Source organism: Petaurus breviceps, unplaced genomic scaffold (assembly GCF_028583685.1).
Source record: "Petaurus breviceps papuanus isolate PSGF00001 unplaced genomic scaffold, PetGlider_PUasm1.0 216, whole genome shotgun sequence".
NCBI lineage: Eukaryota > Metazoa > Chordata > Mammalia > Diprotodontia > Petauridae > Petaurus > Petaurus breviceps.
The window spans coordinates 2,253,574-2,268,774 of NW_027185867.1; the positions used below are offsets into that span (position 1 = coordinate 2,253,574).

Below are 15,201 nucleotides of genomic sequence, written 5' to 3' on the forward strand. Positions count from 1 at the left end.
TTGTTTTACTGTTTTTTGATGTCTCATGGAGTCATTAGCTTCCACTTGCCTGATTCTAATTTTTAAGGAAATATTTCTTCACTGAGGTTTTACCATTTGGCCACTTATACTTCTTAAGGAATTGTTTTCTTAAGTGAATTTTTGTATGTCTTTTACCATTTGGTCAATTTGTTTTTTTTTAACGGTGATTTTTTTCCCTAGTATTTTTTTTTTTTACCAAGCTGTTAACTCTCTTTCCATAATTTTCTCAAATCAGTCTAATTTCTTTCCCAAATTTTTCCTCTACTACTCTTATTTGATTTTTAAAACCCATTTTGAGCTCTTTTAGGAGTTTTTGTTGGGAGTGTATCCAATTTAGATTTTTCTTTGAGGCTTTGCATATATCTTCTTTGATACAGTTGCTTTCTTCTGGATTTGTGCCTTGATCATCACTGTCATCCTTAAAAAATTGTTATGGTCAGGTTCTTTTTTGTTTTTGTTTGCTAATTTCCCCTATCTATTTCTTGACTTTTATCTTTATGTTCAAGTTGGATTCTGCTCCCAGGTTGAAGGGGACATTGTTTCAAAGTTAAGATACTTCTTGCTGCTCTTTTCAACATTTGCTCTGGGTGTCTATAACTTTTCATTGCTTCCAATATGGTATGATCTAAAAAGAGATGTGATCAGTTCTTCCCTGGTTTGTGCTCTGGATTTTACTAAGGAAGGGATGTTGTTGCCTTATATCCACCAACAACAGATGGGAAACTAGAGGTGGGGAACCTGTGGCCTTGAGGACACATGTGATCACTTCTGTGAAGTCTGAATTCAATCTGAGGGTCACACTTGAGGACCTAGAGGGTCACATATGGCCCCTGATGCTGCAGGTTCTCCACACCTGAACACAGTTCTGGAGGGAATGTCTAGGCTAAGTTTTTGTCCTCTTGGATGCTTTCTTAAACTATTAAGTGTTATATTATCGTAGTATCTCAGGGACAGCTCAGGCTGGGGACTTATAAGGTTTCAGTCTTCCCAAAGTAGTCTAATATAGGGCATAATATGATTAGTACCCTCATGGTTGGAGCTCTGTAAGTTTCTGATCTAGTTTTGGGTCTGAGGAGCATGACTGTGAGCTTGTCTCTCATTGGATTTCCATTAGACTATTGTTGGAATAAGTGTATCAGCCAACTGAAAAATTATGCTGTTCTGAGTTGCAGAACAAAAGGCTTTTGTGATTCCTCTCCTGATTATTCCCTTTAAGGCTTCAGACTTGATTGGCAGCTGGAACTGAGACCTCTCTCCACTTCTGGGATTAGAGTTATACAACTGTTGCTTGTTTTTGAACTTCCTTTTTTTCTCAGTACTCAATCTAAAGTCTACAATGAATCCTGTTCTTGGAACTCCACCCCTAGAGGTATAACCCTTCTCTAATCTGCACTGCATAAATAACTAAAATGGGTAGCGATCAACCAGCTTCCCAAATGCCACCCATTCCTTCATCTCAGACAAAGATGGATGCCTTCAGGTTGATTTGGAAACTCTTCTTGCCCTAATGTGATCCTGGTTAGTCCTCTGTCCTCAGTGTCTGCAGCCCTTTTTATCTGTCTCCTTGTGCCAACCTGGGCTAGAAAAATATAATGATTTTTTTCTTTGATTTCTTGGTTAGAACTTAGTCTGGCATGTTTTCTACATCTTTGTGGAGTTGTGTTTTGTGTTATACTTTTTATGATTGTGTTATACTTTTTCTAGCTATTCCAATGGCTTGGCTCTGCTCCTATTAATTATATATATAATTGTGTGTGTGTGTGTGTGTGTGTGTGTGTGTGTCTCTATAATTTAGTGATTTGAGACTGGATTAAGACTAAAGGCATCTTTGTTTATAAATGTTTGTGGAGGGGTTTGGTATGGGGTAAATAGATATTTATTTTCCCTGAATATTAAATTTAAAACTAATATTTCTTTTATTCTTTCCATTTTGTCTTCTTATTTGTGACCTTGGCTCCAATTACTTTATGTAATAAACAGTTACTATTAAATAGGGATAGACAGAATATGAGAACTGTCATCTCTTATAGGATAAACCGCCATTTTTGTTTTCCCAAATAGACAGAAACACCCTTGGAAACCCTTCTCTGTTATAGTTTTAATAGCCTGGGAACCTTACCCAATGTGGCTTTCTCTGTGGTAATTTCCCAAATATCGATGGAAAGGCAATACCTCTGTTTTTCTCAGATTGTATCTGACATTAACTTACTGTGAGAAATAATACAGGAACTGTGAAGGTGATTGACGTCATTACTGACAATCGTACTATTACAATGATAATACTTTCAGATGAGTATGTATGAAGTAGACTTGGTTGTACCTCACCTAAAAAGGAAAAAAAAGAGAGATAAATATTTTTGAAAAGAGACAAGTCATTCACATCACTTTACAACTTTTCCTGAATAACTAGTGATTCAGAAGCAAACAACAGGGCAGGGAATCAAACAATTTGAATTTAGAAGACAATTTTTAAATCTATGGAGACTAATTCTCAATGAAAGAGACTCCATTGCTTAACCAAATAAGATTTTAAAAGCTATTTAGAAATTTTGTTCCATTTAAAGCAATCACTGAAAGAAATCACATAGAGGTGGGAATATATGAACTGGGATTATAAGCAAAAGTTCTACTGAAAAACAATAAACTGATGTTTTAAAGCTAGTATTTCCTTTTGTCCATGGGGTTTTCTTAGAAAAGATACTGGAGTGGTTTGCCATTTCCTTCTCCAGTGTACCCCTATTTCAGAGTTGAGGAACCGAGGCAAAGAGGGTGAAGTTATTTGCCTAGGGGCACACAGTTAATGAGTGTCTGAGGCTACATTTGAATTCAAGAAGATTAGTCTTTCTGACTCCAGGGCCAGCATTCTACACTGTACCATCTAACTGCTCAATGTGTACCTCAGTTTAGGTCTAGGTCAAAAAACTCCAAGATGGAGGTGCAACTCCTTTTTATAACCATAGAACAAAGAATAGAGCAGGATAGGAAAGGAAATAATATAATTAGTTACAGGTATGGCAGCATTAATGAGACAAGAATGACAAGATTGGTTACATTAAAGAAAACAGGCAAAAATATATATAAAGACAAGATCACCCCTCTCTGTCTTAGAGGAATACTTTATTGACTTATGGGACCCAGATGCTTTCTGAAGCTATTGATAGTGCACCAGACTTACTGGCTCCTGGGACTGAGATAAGATTATTTTTAATTAGGCAAAGATGGGACTGGGTCAGCTTGTAGTCCCTCAAAGATAATACACAGATGTCAGAGATTCGCAGAAGATGAAATTATGGAGGATAACACACTTCCTTGGCACAAAGTGATTAGCAGGTAGTGTTGAGATAACAGTTACCCTGGAATTTTTGAGATTTTCTTTAATTAAAAGTGATTGTGGGAAAACTTTAACCCTTGCATCTAACAAGAGAAGAGAACTTAACTTTGAAGTCATGAGCTTCTTTACTCAGAGACAGAATAAAGGGATTAGATTGCTATATAAAAACAGAATAAAGTTACAGAATAGGATCAATTACAGAATGAAATAAAATACAAAATACAAAATCAGTGTTTTCTTTTTTCATTGTTTTCTTTCCTCTCTGGCTGTCCAGCTGTCCCTAGAGAGTTTGAGACCATGGTTTAATATTTCTAACATTACTTGCAACCCACTTCCATTATTAAGGGATCAAAGGGAACTTGGTGACTCTCAGAAAAATAGTTGTCCTCTCTTCTATATTTCTCTCCTATAAACTTACAGATTTGTTCCTTTTTTATGTTTGTTCTGGAAGGAAAAATTCAGCCAGATAATACTGTTGCTAATTATGGTCACTGATGGGATTAGAGAAATCTTATTTACTATGTTTATGAAGAGAAATTTTTTTTTTTGTCTCTGTGGCTGCTAGTCACATAAGCAAAATTTTATACTTGCTGTCCAAGTTCTTATTGTTCAACATTTCTTGTTAACACATTCCTTTTGTGGGAGTGGAGCCAAGATGACAGAGAAAAGGAAGTGACTTGCCAGAGCTCTCCCCAAAACATCTCCAAACACCTTTGAATAATGCCATAAAACAATTTCTGGAGCAGCAAAACCTGTAAAAGGATGGAGTAAAATAATTTTCCAGCCAAAGACAACTTAGATAATCATGAAAAAGTCTGTCAAACCTGGGTGAGAGTAGAGCAGAGTCCAACCAAAGCTGAGCCAGTACAGACCCAGCCAACCAGGAGTAGGCCTTGGGAGTGACTGGATCTGCAGCAGCTACTTCCAGTTTTCTCAGTTCACAGATGGTAAGGGGGTGGAACAACTGGTCAGAAGGAGATTACAGGGGTCTCTTTGCTAGCACTATGACAGGACTCTGTTGCTTCCCATACTTGGATCCAGGTTGCAGTCCCGGGGTGAGGAGGAGCACTACCACCTACTGCTACAATGCAGCAGAGACCATCTTCACAGTTCCAGGGCAAAAGAGAGTACTTGTGGTCACTCATAGACCAGTGCACAGTACAGAACAGTGGTAAACGCACCTCTCCTTATATCAGACAACCTTGGAAGAACTAAAAACTTACAAGTCCCTAGAAGTACTTCTGAAAACAGCTGCAGAAAATAACTAAAACTTAGGACAGAGTGCCCTCCACCCTGGAAACAGATGCCTACTTTAACAAAGAGTTAAAAGTAAACTAATAGCCTGGGAAAATGAACAAACAACAGAAAAAAAAAAAACTTCTGACCGAAAATATTACTATAGTAACAAGGAAGATCAAAACACACACTCAGAAGAAGACAACAAAGTCAAAGTTCCTACAGCCAAAGCCTCCAAGAAAAACATAATTTGGTCTTCCAATTGGTCATGGAAGAGCTTAAAAAGGATTTTGGAAATCAAGGGGGGTAGATGAAAATTTGGGAAGAGAAATGAGAGTGACACAAGAAAAATATGAAATAAGAATCAATAGCTTGGTAAAGGAGACACAAAAAAGTACTGAAGAAAAGACCTTAACAAAAGACTAGATCAAAAGGTAAAAGAGGTACAAGAAGTCAAAGAGGAGAAGAATGCCTTGAAAAGCAGAATAGGACAAATGTGAAAAGCAGCACAAAAATTCACTGAAGAGTAAAACCTCCTTAAAAAGTAGAATTAACCAAATGGGAAAGGAGGTTCTAAAGCTCAGTGAAGAAAATAATTCCTTAAAAATTAGAATGGAGCAAATGGAAGCTAATGACTTTATGAGAAATCAAGAAACAAAAAAAACAAAACCAAAAGAATGAAAAAGTAGAACACAATGTGAAATATCTCATTGGAAAAACAACAGACATGGAAAATAAATCCAGGAAAGATGATGAAATCCATGATCAAAAAAAGATTCTAGATATCATCTTTCAAATTATCAAGGAAAACTGCCCTAGAACCAGAGGTTAAATAGAAATGGAATGAATCCACTGATCACCTCCTGAAAGAGATCCCAAAATGAAAACTCCCAGAAATATTATAGCCAAATCTGTGAGCTCCCAAGTCAAGGAGAAAATATTGCAGGCAGCCAGAAAGAAACAATTTAAGTATGGTGGAGCAACAATTGGGGTGTCACAAGATTTAGCAGCTTCCACTATAAAGGATTGGAGGACTTCGAATGTAATATTCTAGAAAACAAAGGAGTTAGGATTACAACCAAGAATCATCTCCCCAGCAAAACTGAGTATAATCCTTTAGGGGAAAAAAAAAACATTCAGTGAGATAGAGGACTTCCAAGGATTCTTGAGGAAAAGACCAGAGCTGAATAGAAAATTTGATTAGACTCAAAAGAAGTATAAAAAGGTAAACAGGAAAGGGAAATCATGAGGGACTCAACAAGTTTAAACTGTTTATATTCTACAGGGGAAGGTGATACTTGTAACTCATAAGAACTTTCTCATTATTAGGGCAGTTAGAAGGAGTATATATAGACAGAGGGCACAGGTATGCATTGAATATGAAGGGATGATATTTACAAAAGCACAATTAAAGGGCAAGGGAGGCAGAGAAAGGAAGAGGTAGAATGTGATAAATGATCTCACATAAAAGAGTCAAGAAAAAGCTTTTACAATGTAAGTAAGAGGGCAGGAGTGAACCTTATTCTCATTGGAATTGGCTCAAAGAAGGAATCACATGAACACTCAATTGAGGACAGAAATCTATCCTACAGGAAAGTAGAAGGTGAAGGGGATAAGACAAGAGAGGGTGATAGAAGAGAGAGCAGATTTTTGGGAAGGGTAGTTAGAAGAAAATGCTTCTGAAGAGGGACAGGGTGAAAGGGAAGAGAATAGAATAAATGGGGAGGGGAGGAATAGGATACAGGGAAATACAGTTAGCAATAGTTACTGTGAAAAAATTGAAGTAAATTTCTTTGATAAAGACCTCAGTTCTTAAACATACAGAGAACTGAGTCAAATTTGTAAAAATAAGAGCCATTCCCCAATTGATAAATGATCAAAAGGTATCATATATGATTATGATGGAATTTATTGTGCTAAAAGAAATAATGTGCAGGATTCTCTAAAAAAAAAAAACCTGGAAAGACTTACATGAGCTGGAGCAAAGTGAAATGTACTATTTACAAAGTAACAGCAATACTGGAGGATGAATGATTTTGTTATTCTCAGCAATACAATGATTCAAGACAACTCTGAAAAAGTGATGATGAAAAATGCTATCCATCCCCAGAGAAAGAACTGATGGTGTCTCAATACAGTTTGAAACATACTTTTTTACTTTATTTTTTTTAGGGGGTTTTTTTTTTGGTCTATGTTTTCTTTCACAGCATGACTAATATGGAAATGTTTTGCATGCTTACACATTTATAACCTATATCAAGTTATTTGCCTTCTCAATAAGGGGCAGGGGGTGGGAGGGAGGAAAGGAGAGAATTTGGAACTCAAAGTTTTAAAAATGAATGTTAAAAATTGTTTTTGCATGTAACAAGTGAACAATAAAATACTAAATAAGTTTTTTTTAATCAAATTTCTTTTGTGAAATGAATTGAGTTTATAGTAAAGCTTTAATTATATTGACTTGTGTTCAGAATTAATCATCACTTGGAAATTCCTGAATGGTTTGCTTTTTTGATAAAGTGAAGAAAGATGTATTAAGCAAACTAATCATGTAAACAGGAAGAAATATTTAAACAATTTTATAAGCTCTCATACCAAACTTTACAAGCAATTTTGAAGTAAGACCACAATAAAATAAAACAAATGTGTTAATTGCCAATCAATCTTTTTTTTTTTTTTTGCTTTTTGGAGGACAGTTGGGGTTAAGTGACTTGCCCAAGGTCACATGACTAGTTTTTGTGTTAAGTGTCTGAGGCCGGATTTGAACTCAGGTCCTCCTGACTCCAGGGCTGGTGCTCTACTCACTGTGCCACCTTGCTGCCCCAAATTGTGATCCCATTCTATTTTTTTTTTTGCTTTTTGGAGAGGGGAGGTCAGGGAAATTGGGGTAAAGTGACTTGCCCAAAGTCACACAGCTAGTTTTGTGTTAAGTGTCTGAGGCCAGATTTGAACTCAGGTCCTCCTGACTCCAGGGCCGGTGTTCTATTCACTGTGCCACCTAGTCCCCCCACCAATCAATCTTCTTATACCATGTGCTTAAAATAATATAATATAATATTATGTTTATATATGTTTAATATATAAATTTATATATAATTTAATATATAAATTAAATATATGTTTATATATGTTTAATATAAAACTATAATATGTTTAAAAGCATTTTTCTTAAAACATTCTTAAAATTCAGACTATTGAGTAGTCCATGCAGGCCTGCTTCCTGTCCACTTTATTCTATAAGACTGAGATATATATCCAAGTTTTTACTGAAAAATTATAATCTCTTTGACCTAATGAAAAATGAGTAATCTTCTGCACTAAATAAATCAAAGAACAGAAAGCTCTAATGATTGTCTGAATAGTTAGAGTAGTGAGAAAAGAAGACAAGTGGGGACCAAGTTCAATGGAGCCAATAAATTGAAAATACCTTATTTTCCTTTTCAAAGAACATTTTTTAACTTCCCATTTCCTCCTTCAAACTACTGTGATGTTTTAACTTCCTGAACAATTAGGAATTTTATTTTTAATTGATGAATGGTATCTTCAGTATTGTCACTTGTCTTTCTAGCTTTCAACATGTATGAGCATTCCTTTTCTATTAAGGTAGTTTGTTCTAATTTAAAAGTATCAATTAGGGGAGTGTTCCTTTATATTTTTCAATCTATTAGCAAGTTTTCTGAGCAAAGATATCTATTAGAAACCCAGTTTGTGCCTATGGAAATTCCTAAGAAAAAGTAGTAGATCATATAAGTATTTAGCTTAATGCACATATAAAAATTGTAACCTCTTTTATTTAAGAAGAAGAAAACTCACAATCATGTAACATTTAACTGCTTTCTTTGACTTAAATGGCACTGATTCTTTTGTTTACTATTTCTTACTTAATTTAATACATAAAATTTATATAATTTAAATAAAATAAATGTATTTACTTAAGTACATAAGTAATATACATATCTAAATGTTAAAAAATATTATTTGCTTACCATAGAATGTAAGGTAGCCAAAAAATGCAGTCATGAGATATAGAACACACATGCTCAAAAGGGAGATATTAGTTACAATCTTCATTTTTTCCAATGAACGACTGTTAAAAAAATTTTAAGCATTAAAAGGATGCATATGGTATTTGTTCAATGGTATTAAAAGTGTAGAATAATATTTAATTTAATTTTTTAATTATTTAAATTAATTAAAAATAATAGAATCACTTAGTTAATTCAGGTAAATGTAAAAACTGATATCTGACTTGCCATAGGATATCTATATTGATTAGATATTTTAAAATGTGCAGTGTGGCTATTGTGAGAGGAAAGAGCCCATACCAGCAATCTCCTATGTCAACTTGCACCTTTTTAAAAAGGACTTTATTTGGGGATCTGAAAAATAATGTTTTAATATTCATATTTTATAGTAATTTTTTCCATTATCACCTATGTGTTTAAAAAAAAACTGGCATAATACAAGTAAAATACTCTTCTATAATTCCCAAAAGAGTGCTCCTTTTTTTTTTTGAGGAGTCTTGTAAAAAAGATATTCCTGGGATTCCAGACAGCATCCACAACAATGCTTAGAAAGCTTTAAAGTGAAATTAATGATTCAGGACAGTTTCTAGTGAAAATATGACTCTGTTGTTGGTATGTGCCCTAAAATTGACTAGACTGCCCTAATACCTATTTCTGTCTTTTGAAAGAATGTCAAACTTGGCAAGTTGGTAAGTCACAAACATTTGGAGGACAATTGCAAAGGATGTGCCAAAATCAAAGCCCATGTTGAAGAAAGAAGAAATTGAAATTTTTAGCTTATTTTTTTTTAACTTCAAAGGCACATTTGAATTTAAATTGCAGAAAAAAGTAGGGTTGTCCCATATGTATTTCAAAAGTTGAAAGAAAAATTTCATTGACAAACACCAGAATAAATTTGCTGCCAAATTTATTGCAACTTTTTTTCACTTTCTTGAGAACTTATAATGAAGAAAAAAGATTTATACATAGTATTGCTGCCACAACACTATAATACATAGGTACTCTTATATATCAAGCTAGAAAAAGACTACATGAAAACTATTAATTCTGAAACAGAAGGGCAACTGGTTATAGTAGCATAGCTGTTATACAGTTCATGGTTGGTAATATTATTTTTTCTACTTTTATGCCTTATGTTCATTGTTTGGTTGGTAAAGTACTGGCAAAGAGCTCTAATTATATTAGCATATTCACACATTAAGTTTAATAATTATCCCTGCAGTCTTATGAAATAAACATGAATAACTTATAGAATCACAGTCCCTTGGTATTGAAAGGGACCTTAGAGGCTATTTAATGTATCTCCTTAACTACTAGATGAATGTTTAAAATAATATCCTTGACAACAACCACTCAGTGTCTATTGGAACACCTTGAGATCTAGCAATACAAGGAGCTCGATGCTCCAAAATCAATATAATTAAAACAAAAACAACAATGAAATCCTATGACCTACACACCTCAATTTTTTTCCATAGCCTTAACTCATGGATCCTACAGATTTTTTTATTACTCTCATTTTACATTTCATTGAGACAGTAGTAAGGGGAAGTAGCACTGAAAAGAAATTGCATTGCATAGGCAAACTATTTAGTCATAAAAATTAAATTGCTGTCTTACTTTTTAAGATCTCTGTAAATTGGCAGGATTGCTTGATGGCACACATATGCAAATGCAATAGTGGGTAAAGCATAAACACTCTGAGAGAAAAGAAGTTGATGCGTTAGGAAAAGTCATTTTCTTTCCACACAAAATATTTAGCTCTGACTTTCTGGAGTTCTCGTTTTCTCTTTCAACCTTTCCAAGGCTCTTAAGTTACTATTAGGAAGTACTTGATCTGCCTAACAGCAGTATCTCTTTCAAGAAAGTTAATCTATCATGAAGTATTTTTCATATATACTTTGATGTTAAAATAGTGCAAGGTAATTGCTGTTTATGTGTATACAAATGCATATGCAAATTTTACCTTGCACTATTTTTAACAATAAAGTCAACATAAAAAATATGTACTAACTAAAGGAAACTTTTAGAATAAAACATTTCAAGAAATTATGACATTCTTTAATTCCTTGTATGTCTTATAGTTGTTTTCCTATTATCTTGTTTTAATTTTTGACCACATCACATTTCACTGAATAAAACCACAAGATTTCTCAGTCTACCTCTCTATCTGAAAACAAAAAGAAAGGACATTCATCATTCAACAAAAGTTATTTTTAAGAATTAAGTTTGGAACCCACTTTCTGGTTGCAAAAGAGAAAATTAAAGTTGTGTCTATATACCACCAAAACAATTTTTAAATTTGGCCAATTCATAGAAGTAACAAATCAATTCAATGAAAAAATTATTTAAACTGAGTTTCATACTGGATTGCTGATTGGTTGATGAAATTCAGACACCATAAATAGTCATAATTTGAATGATAAATAGAACCCAAATAATGGATAATTTAAAACAAGACTGTAGGGACACCAGCTCTGAGGGCTTAGGAAAAAAGGGGCACACATAAGAATAAAAATGTGAAGACTTGATTCAGAAATGTACATGAAGTCTTACATGAATTAATGCTTGAGGACCCAAAAAGCAGTAAACAAAATAATTACAACATGAATGAAAACAACACAAAAGGAAAGAAATGAAAGAGAGAGGAAAGAAGAAAAAAATTGTACAATTTTAATGGCTGTTGGACATGGCATATATGTTTGACTAGGGTGATTTGTTGATTACATTTACTGAACTGCCTTTTCTCTTTTTTTATTCTTTATTGCAAGGGATGGCTAGATTTGGATTAAGAAGCACTGGGTAGGGGATGAGGGAGAGATATAAATAGAAACAAAAGACAATATTTTTTTTTAAAAACAAAACAATGGCACAACACAGAAGCTGATCATCTGTCATTATTCTCATGGGATTTATCTTCAAAATGTTGCTGCTCAGGGTCCTAACCACACAACACCAAATACTTCATCTGTGTTAACTCTGATGATTTCACTGAGCACCATCTGAGTGCCACACCTACTCATTCAATTCTCACTCTGAGATAATTGAGTTTGTAGTTTTTAGATTGAAAAACCTTTAGTAATAATCACATTGTTAGATGGTACTCAAAGTTTGCACAATACTTTCTTTACAATAGCTCTGTGAAGTTGGTAATTCAAATATTGTTATTTGCATTTTTTAGATGATGAAATAGCTTCAGAGATATCAAGCAATTTGCCCATCCATCAATGTCATCATTTGGATTTAAGTATAAATCTTTCAATTATGCTCACCACTATACACTGAATCTTTCCAGTAACCTTTCTCCATCAACCTAGGCACTTGACAGAAAGAGAGGAAAAGGAAACTGCCCATACCTCCACACAATTTTACAAAGAGTTGTATAATAATGTTAATAATAATTAATACAAAATAAATGTTATATTTAAAAACATACCTTAGGGTAGCTAGGTGGTGCAATGAATAGAACACTGGCCCTGGAGTAAGGAGGGCCTGAGTTCAAATCTGGACTCAGACACTTAACACACTTACTAGCCATGTGACCTTGGGCAAGCCACTTAACCCCAATTGCCCTGCCCTCCCCCCTCCAAAAACAATAAATAAAAACATACCTCAAAGTTGAGTACAATGTATCTTGCTGTACACATTTCCTCAGTTTCATTAGAAAGTGTTTTTGTGTATGACACGGAGCAACTCAACTCAAATTTCTTTTGGATGATCTTTAATTACACAAAACAAGAAATTTGGTAGATTATATTTTGTAAAGCAAGAATGGTTGTTAAATGGAACTACATGGAAAATTCAATACAACTCTTTCAACCAAAACTTACCACTATGAGAAAGAAAATCATGCAAAACAAGGAAAATCCACTGGTGTATCCAAGGAACTCTAAATGAAGGAATAATTTAAAAATTACTAATTGTTATGTTATTTCTCACCTTTCTTCATACACCTTTTAGTTCAGAATTCTAAAATGCAGCTGAAGTTCTAACATTACACATGTCTGTCAACCACAGAAACTATCAAATATATTATTTCACAGTACTACCTTATTTAGCAGATATTAAGACACTAATCTCAAACACTGAAATATGGGTTTATAAATTAATCCAGTTCTTCCTCTACACTAAGGAGTATGGATTTCCAAACCTATAAGAGAAAGAAAATCCTTAAAGATTGTGTCAGAGATCTCAGTTGTTTGTCCTGTAGTTGAAATTCTATGTTCAAATGAATCCATCCAAGAAATTTTTGTTAAACACTTCTTTGCCAATCCAAGTTACATTCGAAGAGAAGGAGCAAATTATTAGGGACCAACCTGATCCCAGGGGACTCTCTGGTTATTTCTAGACTTTTTTTTCTTTTGGTAGCAGTTTCATCTGTCAAGAATCATTATCAGTTATCTTTGAGAAGTTACTTCACTCTCTCAAACTTCAGGGAGAAAAATTCCCTCTGCTCATCCCCTGGCCCCAACACATAAATGCATAAAGAAGAAGCCTGAGGATTGGAGACCTGGGCAACATTAATTTTTATCTTCTTAAAGATATTTTGACACAATAGATATGGGAAACATTTCTCAGTAAAAAAAATTCATAAAAATTTCCAGCAACTTTGGACAGATAGTCCAGAATTCAAAAAATTAAATGATAGCCTATTGACAGGATGGTTTCTCAACTCTTCATAAATCAATTTGTATTCACTACTTGGCTAGTGAGTTCCAGAACACTGGATATCTATATTCAAGTAGAAATAAAACAACACATTCCAAAATAAAATTAAAATGACTTGTGAATTATTTATATTCCTAATTCCATTGGCATGATAATATTTTATTGAATTTAATTTAGCAACTAAAGCAGCAGTCTCAAAACATTTTTGGCTGTGCAATGCTACCAGTAAAAGTGTTTTGAGTATGTTTTTCTATGTAAATTATATACAAATAAATTATAAACATACTACTGTATCAACATTATATACCTTGTAAAACATACACAAAAATTTCATAAGGATGAGAAGAAAATGAAATAAAAATATTTTAAAAATATTTTCATTTATCCTAATAACATTACAAAATCCTCTTTTGCTTTCACCAAAAATTATTAAATTAAATGAAGATATTTGCTTTTTAAAGTGAGCAATGCAAAGAAATAAAACTATAGAATGGGGAAAGAGAAGAGACCTCCTCAAGAAAATTAGAGATATCAAAGGAATATTTTGTACAAAAATGGACATGATAAAAGACAAGTGTGGTAGAGACTCAACAGAAGTAGAAGTAATTAAGAAGAGGTGGCAAGAACATGTAGAAGGACTATTCAAAAAAGATCTTGACATCACCAATAACCATGATGGTGTGGTTAACAATCTAGAGCCAGATGTCTTGGAAAATGAAGGTATTTGTGCCTTAGAAAGTATTGTTAACAAGAAAGTTAGTGGAGGTGACATAATTCTGGCTGAGATATTTAAAATAATAAAAGTTGATGCTGTTAGAGTACTGCACTCAATATGCCAGCAAAATTGAAAAGCTGGATTGGGAAAGATCAATTTACGTCCCAATCCTAAAGAAGGACAATGCCAGAGAATGTTGAAATTACTGAACAATTGCACTCATTCCACATGCCAGCAAGGTTAGGCTTAAGATTCTGTAGACTAGGTTTTAGCAACATGTGAGCTGACAATGACCAGAAGCACAGATTGGTTTTTGAAGAGGCAGAGGAACTTGAGACCAAATTGTCTACCTTTGCTAGATTTTGGACAAAGTAAGGGAGTTATAGAAAAAAGCAAACAAGCATTTGCTTCTACTTTGTTGACTACACTAAAGCCTTGACTATATGGATAACAACAAAATGTGGCAAATCCTCAAAGAGATGGGAGTACCAGATCATCTTACTTGTCTCCTGAGGAATCTATACACAAACCAAGAAATAATGGTTAGAACTGAACATGGAGTAACTTATTGATTTGTGATTGCAAAAAGGGTACAACAAGATTATATAGTGTCACCTTATTAAGATAACTTAGATGAAGAGTAGCTCATGTGAAATGCTAGGCTGAATGAATCAAAAGCCAGAATTAAGGTTGTCAGGAGAACTATCAATAATCTCAGATATGCACATGATATCAGTCTGATGGTAAAAGGTGGAGAGAAATTAAGAAGTCTCTTGATGAGGGTAGAAGAGAAGATTATATAAGCAAGTTTGAAGTGCAACATAAAACAAAAAACTAAGCTCTTGGCAAATGGTCCCATCACTTTCTGTCAAATAGGAGAAAAAATGAAAGCAATGTTATATTTCATATTCTTGGACTCAACGATCACTGCAGATGGCTACTGCAGCCATGAACTTAAATGACATTTGTTCCTTGGAAGGAAAGTTATGGCAAATCTGGACAACATGCTAAAAAGTAGAGACACTACCTTGTTAACAAAGGTCCACATAGTCAAAGGTGTGGTTTTTCTTGTAGAAATGTGTGGTTGTGAGACTTGGGCTATGAAGAAAGTTGAACACTGCAGAACTGATGCTTTCAAGTTATGGTGCAGGAAAAGACTTTTGAGAGTCCCTTGGACAACAAGGAGATCAAATCAGTAAATACTTAAA

At 34.0% G+C, this 15,201-nt stretch overlaps 1 protein-coding gene across 1 annotated transcript in view; it reads right to left on the bottom strand.

Moving 5' to 3' along the window:
* SLC38A1 (solute carrier family 38 member 1) overlaps positions 1–15,201 on the bottom strand; it is a 96,795-nt gene that overhangs the window by 23,539 nt on the left and 58,055 nt on the right. The window contains exons 9-13 of the mRNA XM_069094171.1: positions 12,441–12,499; positions 12,222–12,329; positions 10,231–10,310; positions 8,572–8,672; positions 2,231–2,346 (exon numbers count right to left, since the gene is read on the bottom strand). Coding sequence (XP_068950272.1) covers positions 2,231–2,346; positions 8,572–8,672; positions 10,231–10,310; positions 12,222–12,329; positions 12,441–12,499 — 464 coding nt within the window. The remainder of the gene's footprint in view (positions 1–2,230; positions 2,347–8,571; positions 8,673–10,230; positions 10,311–12,221; positions 12,330–12,440; positions 12,500–15,201) is intronic.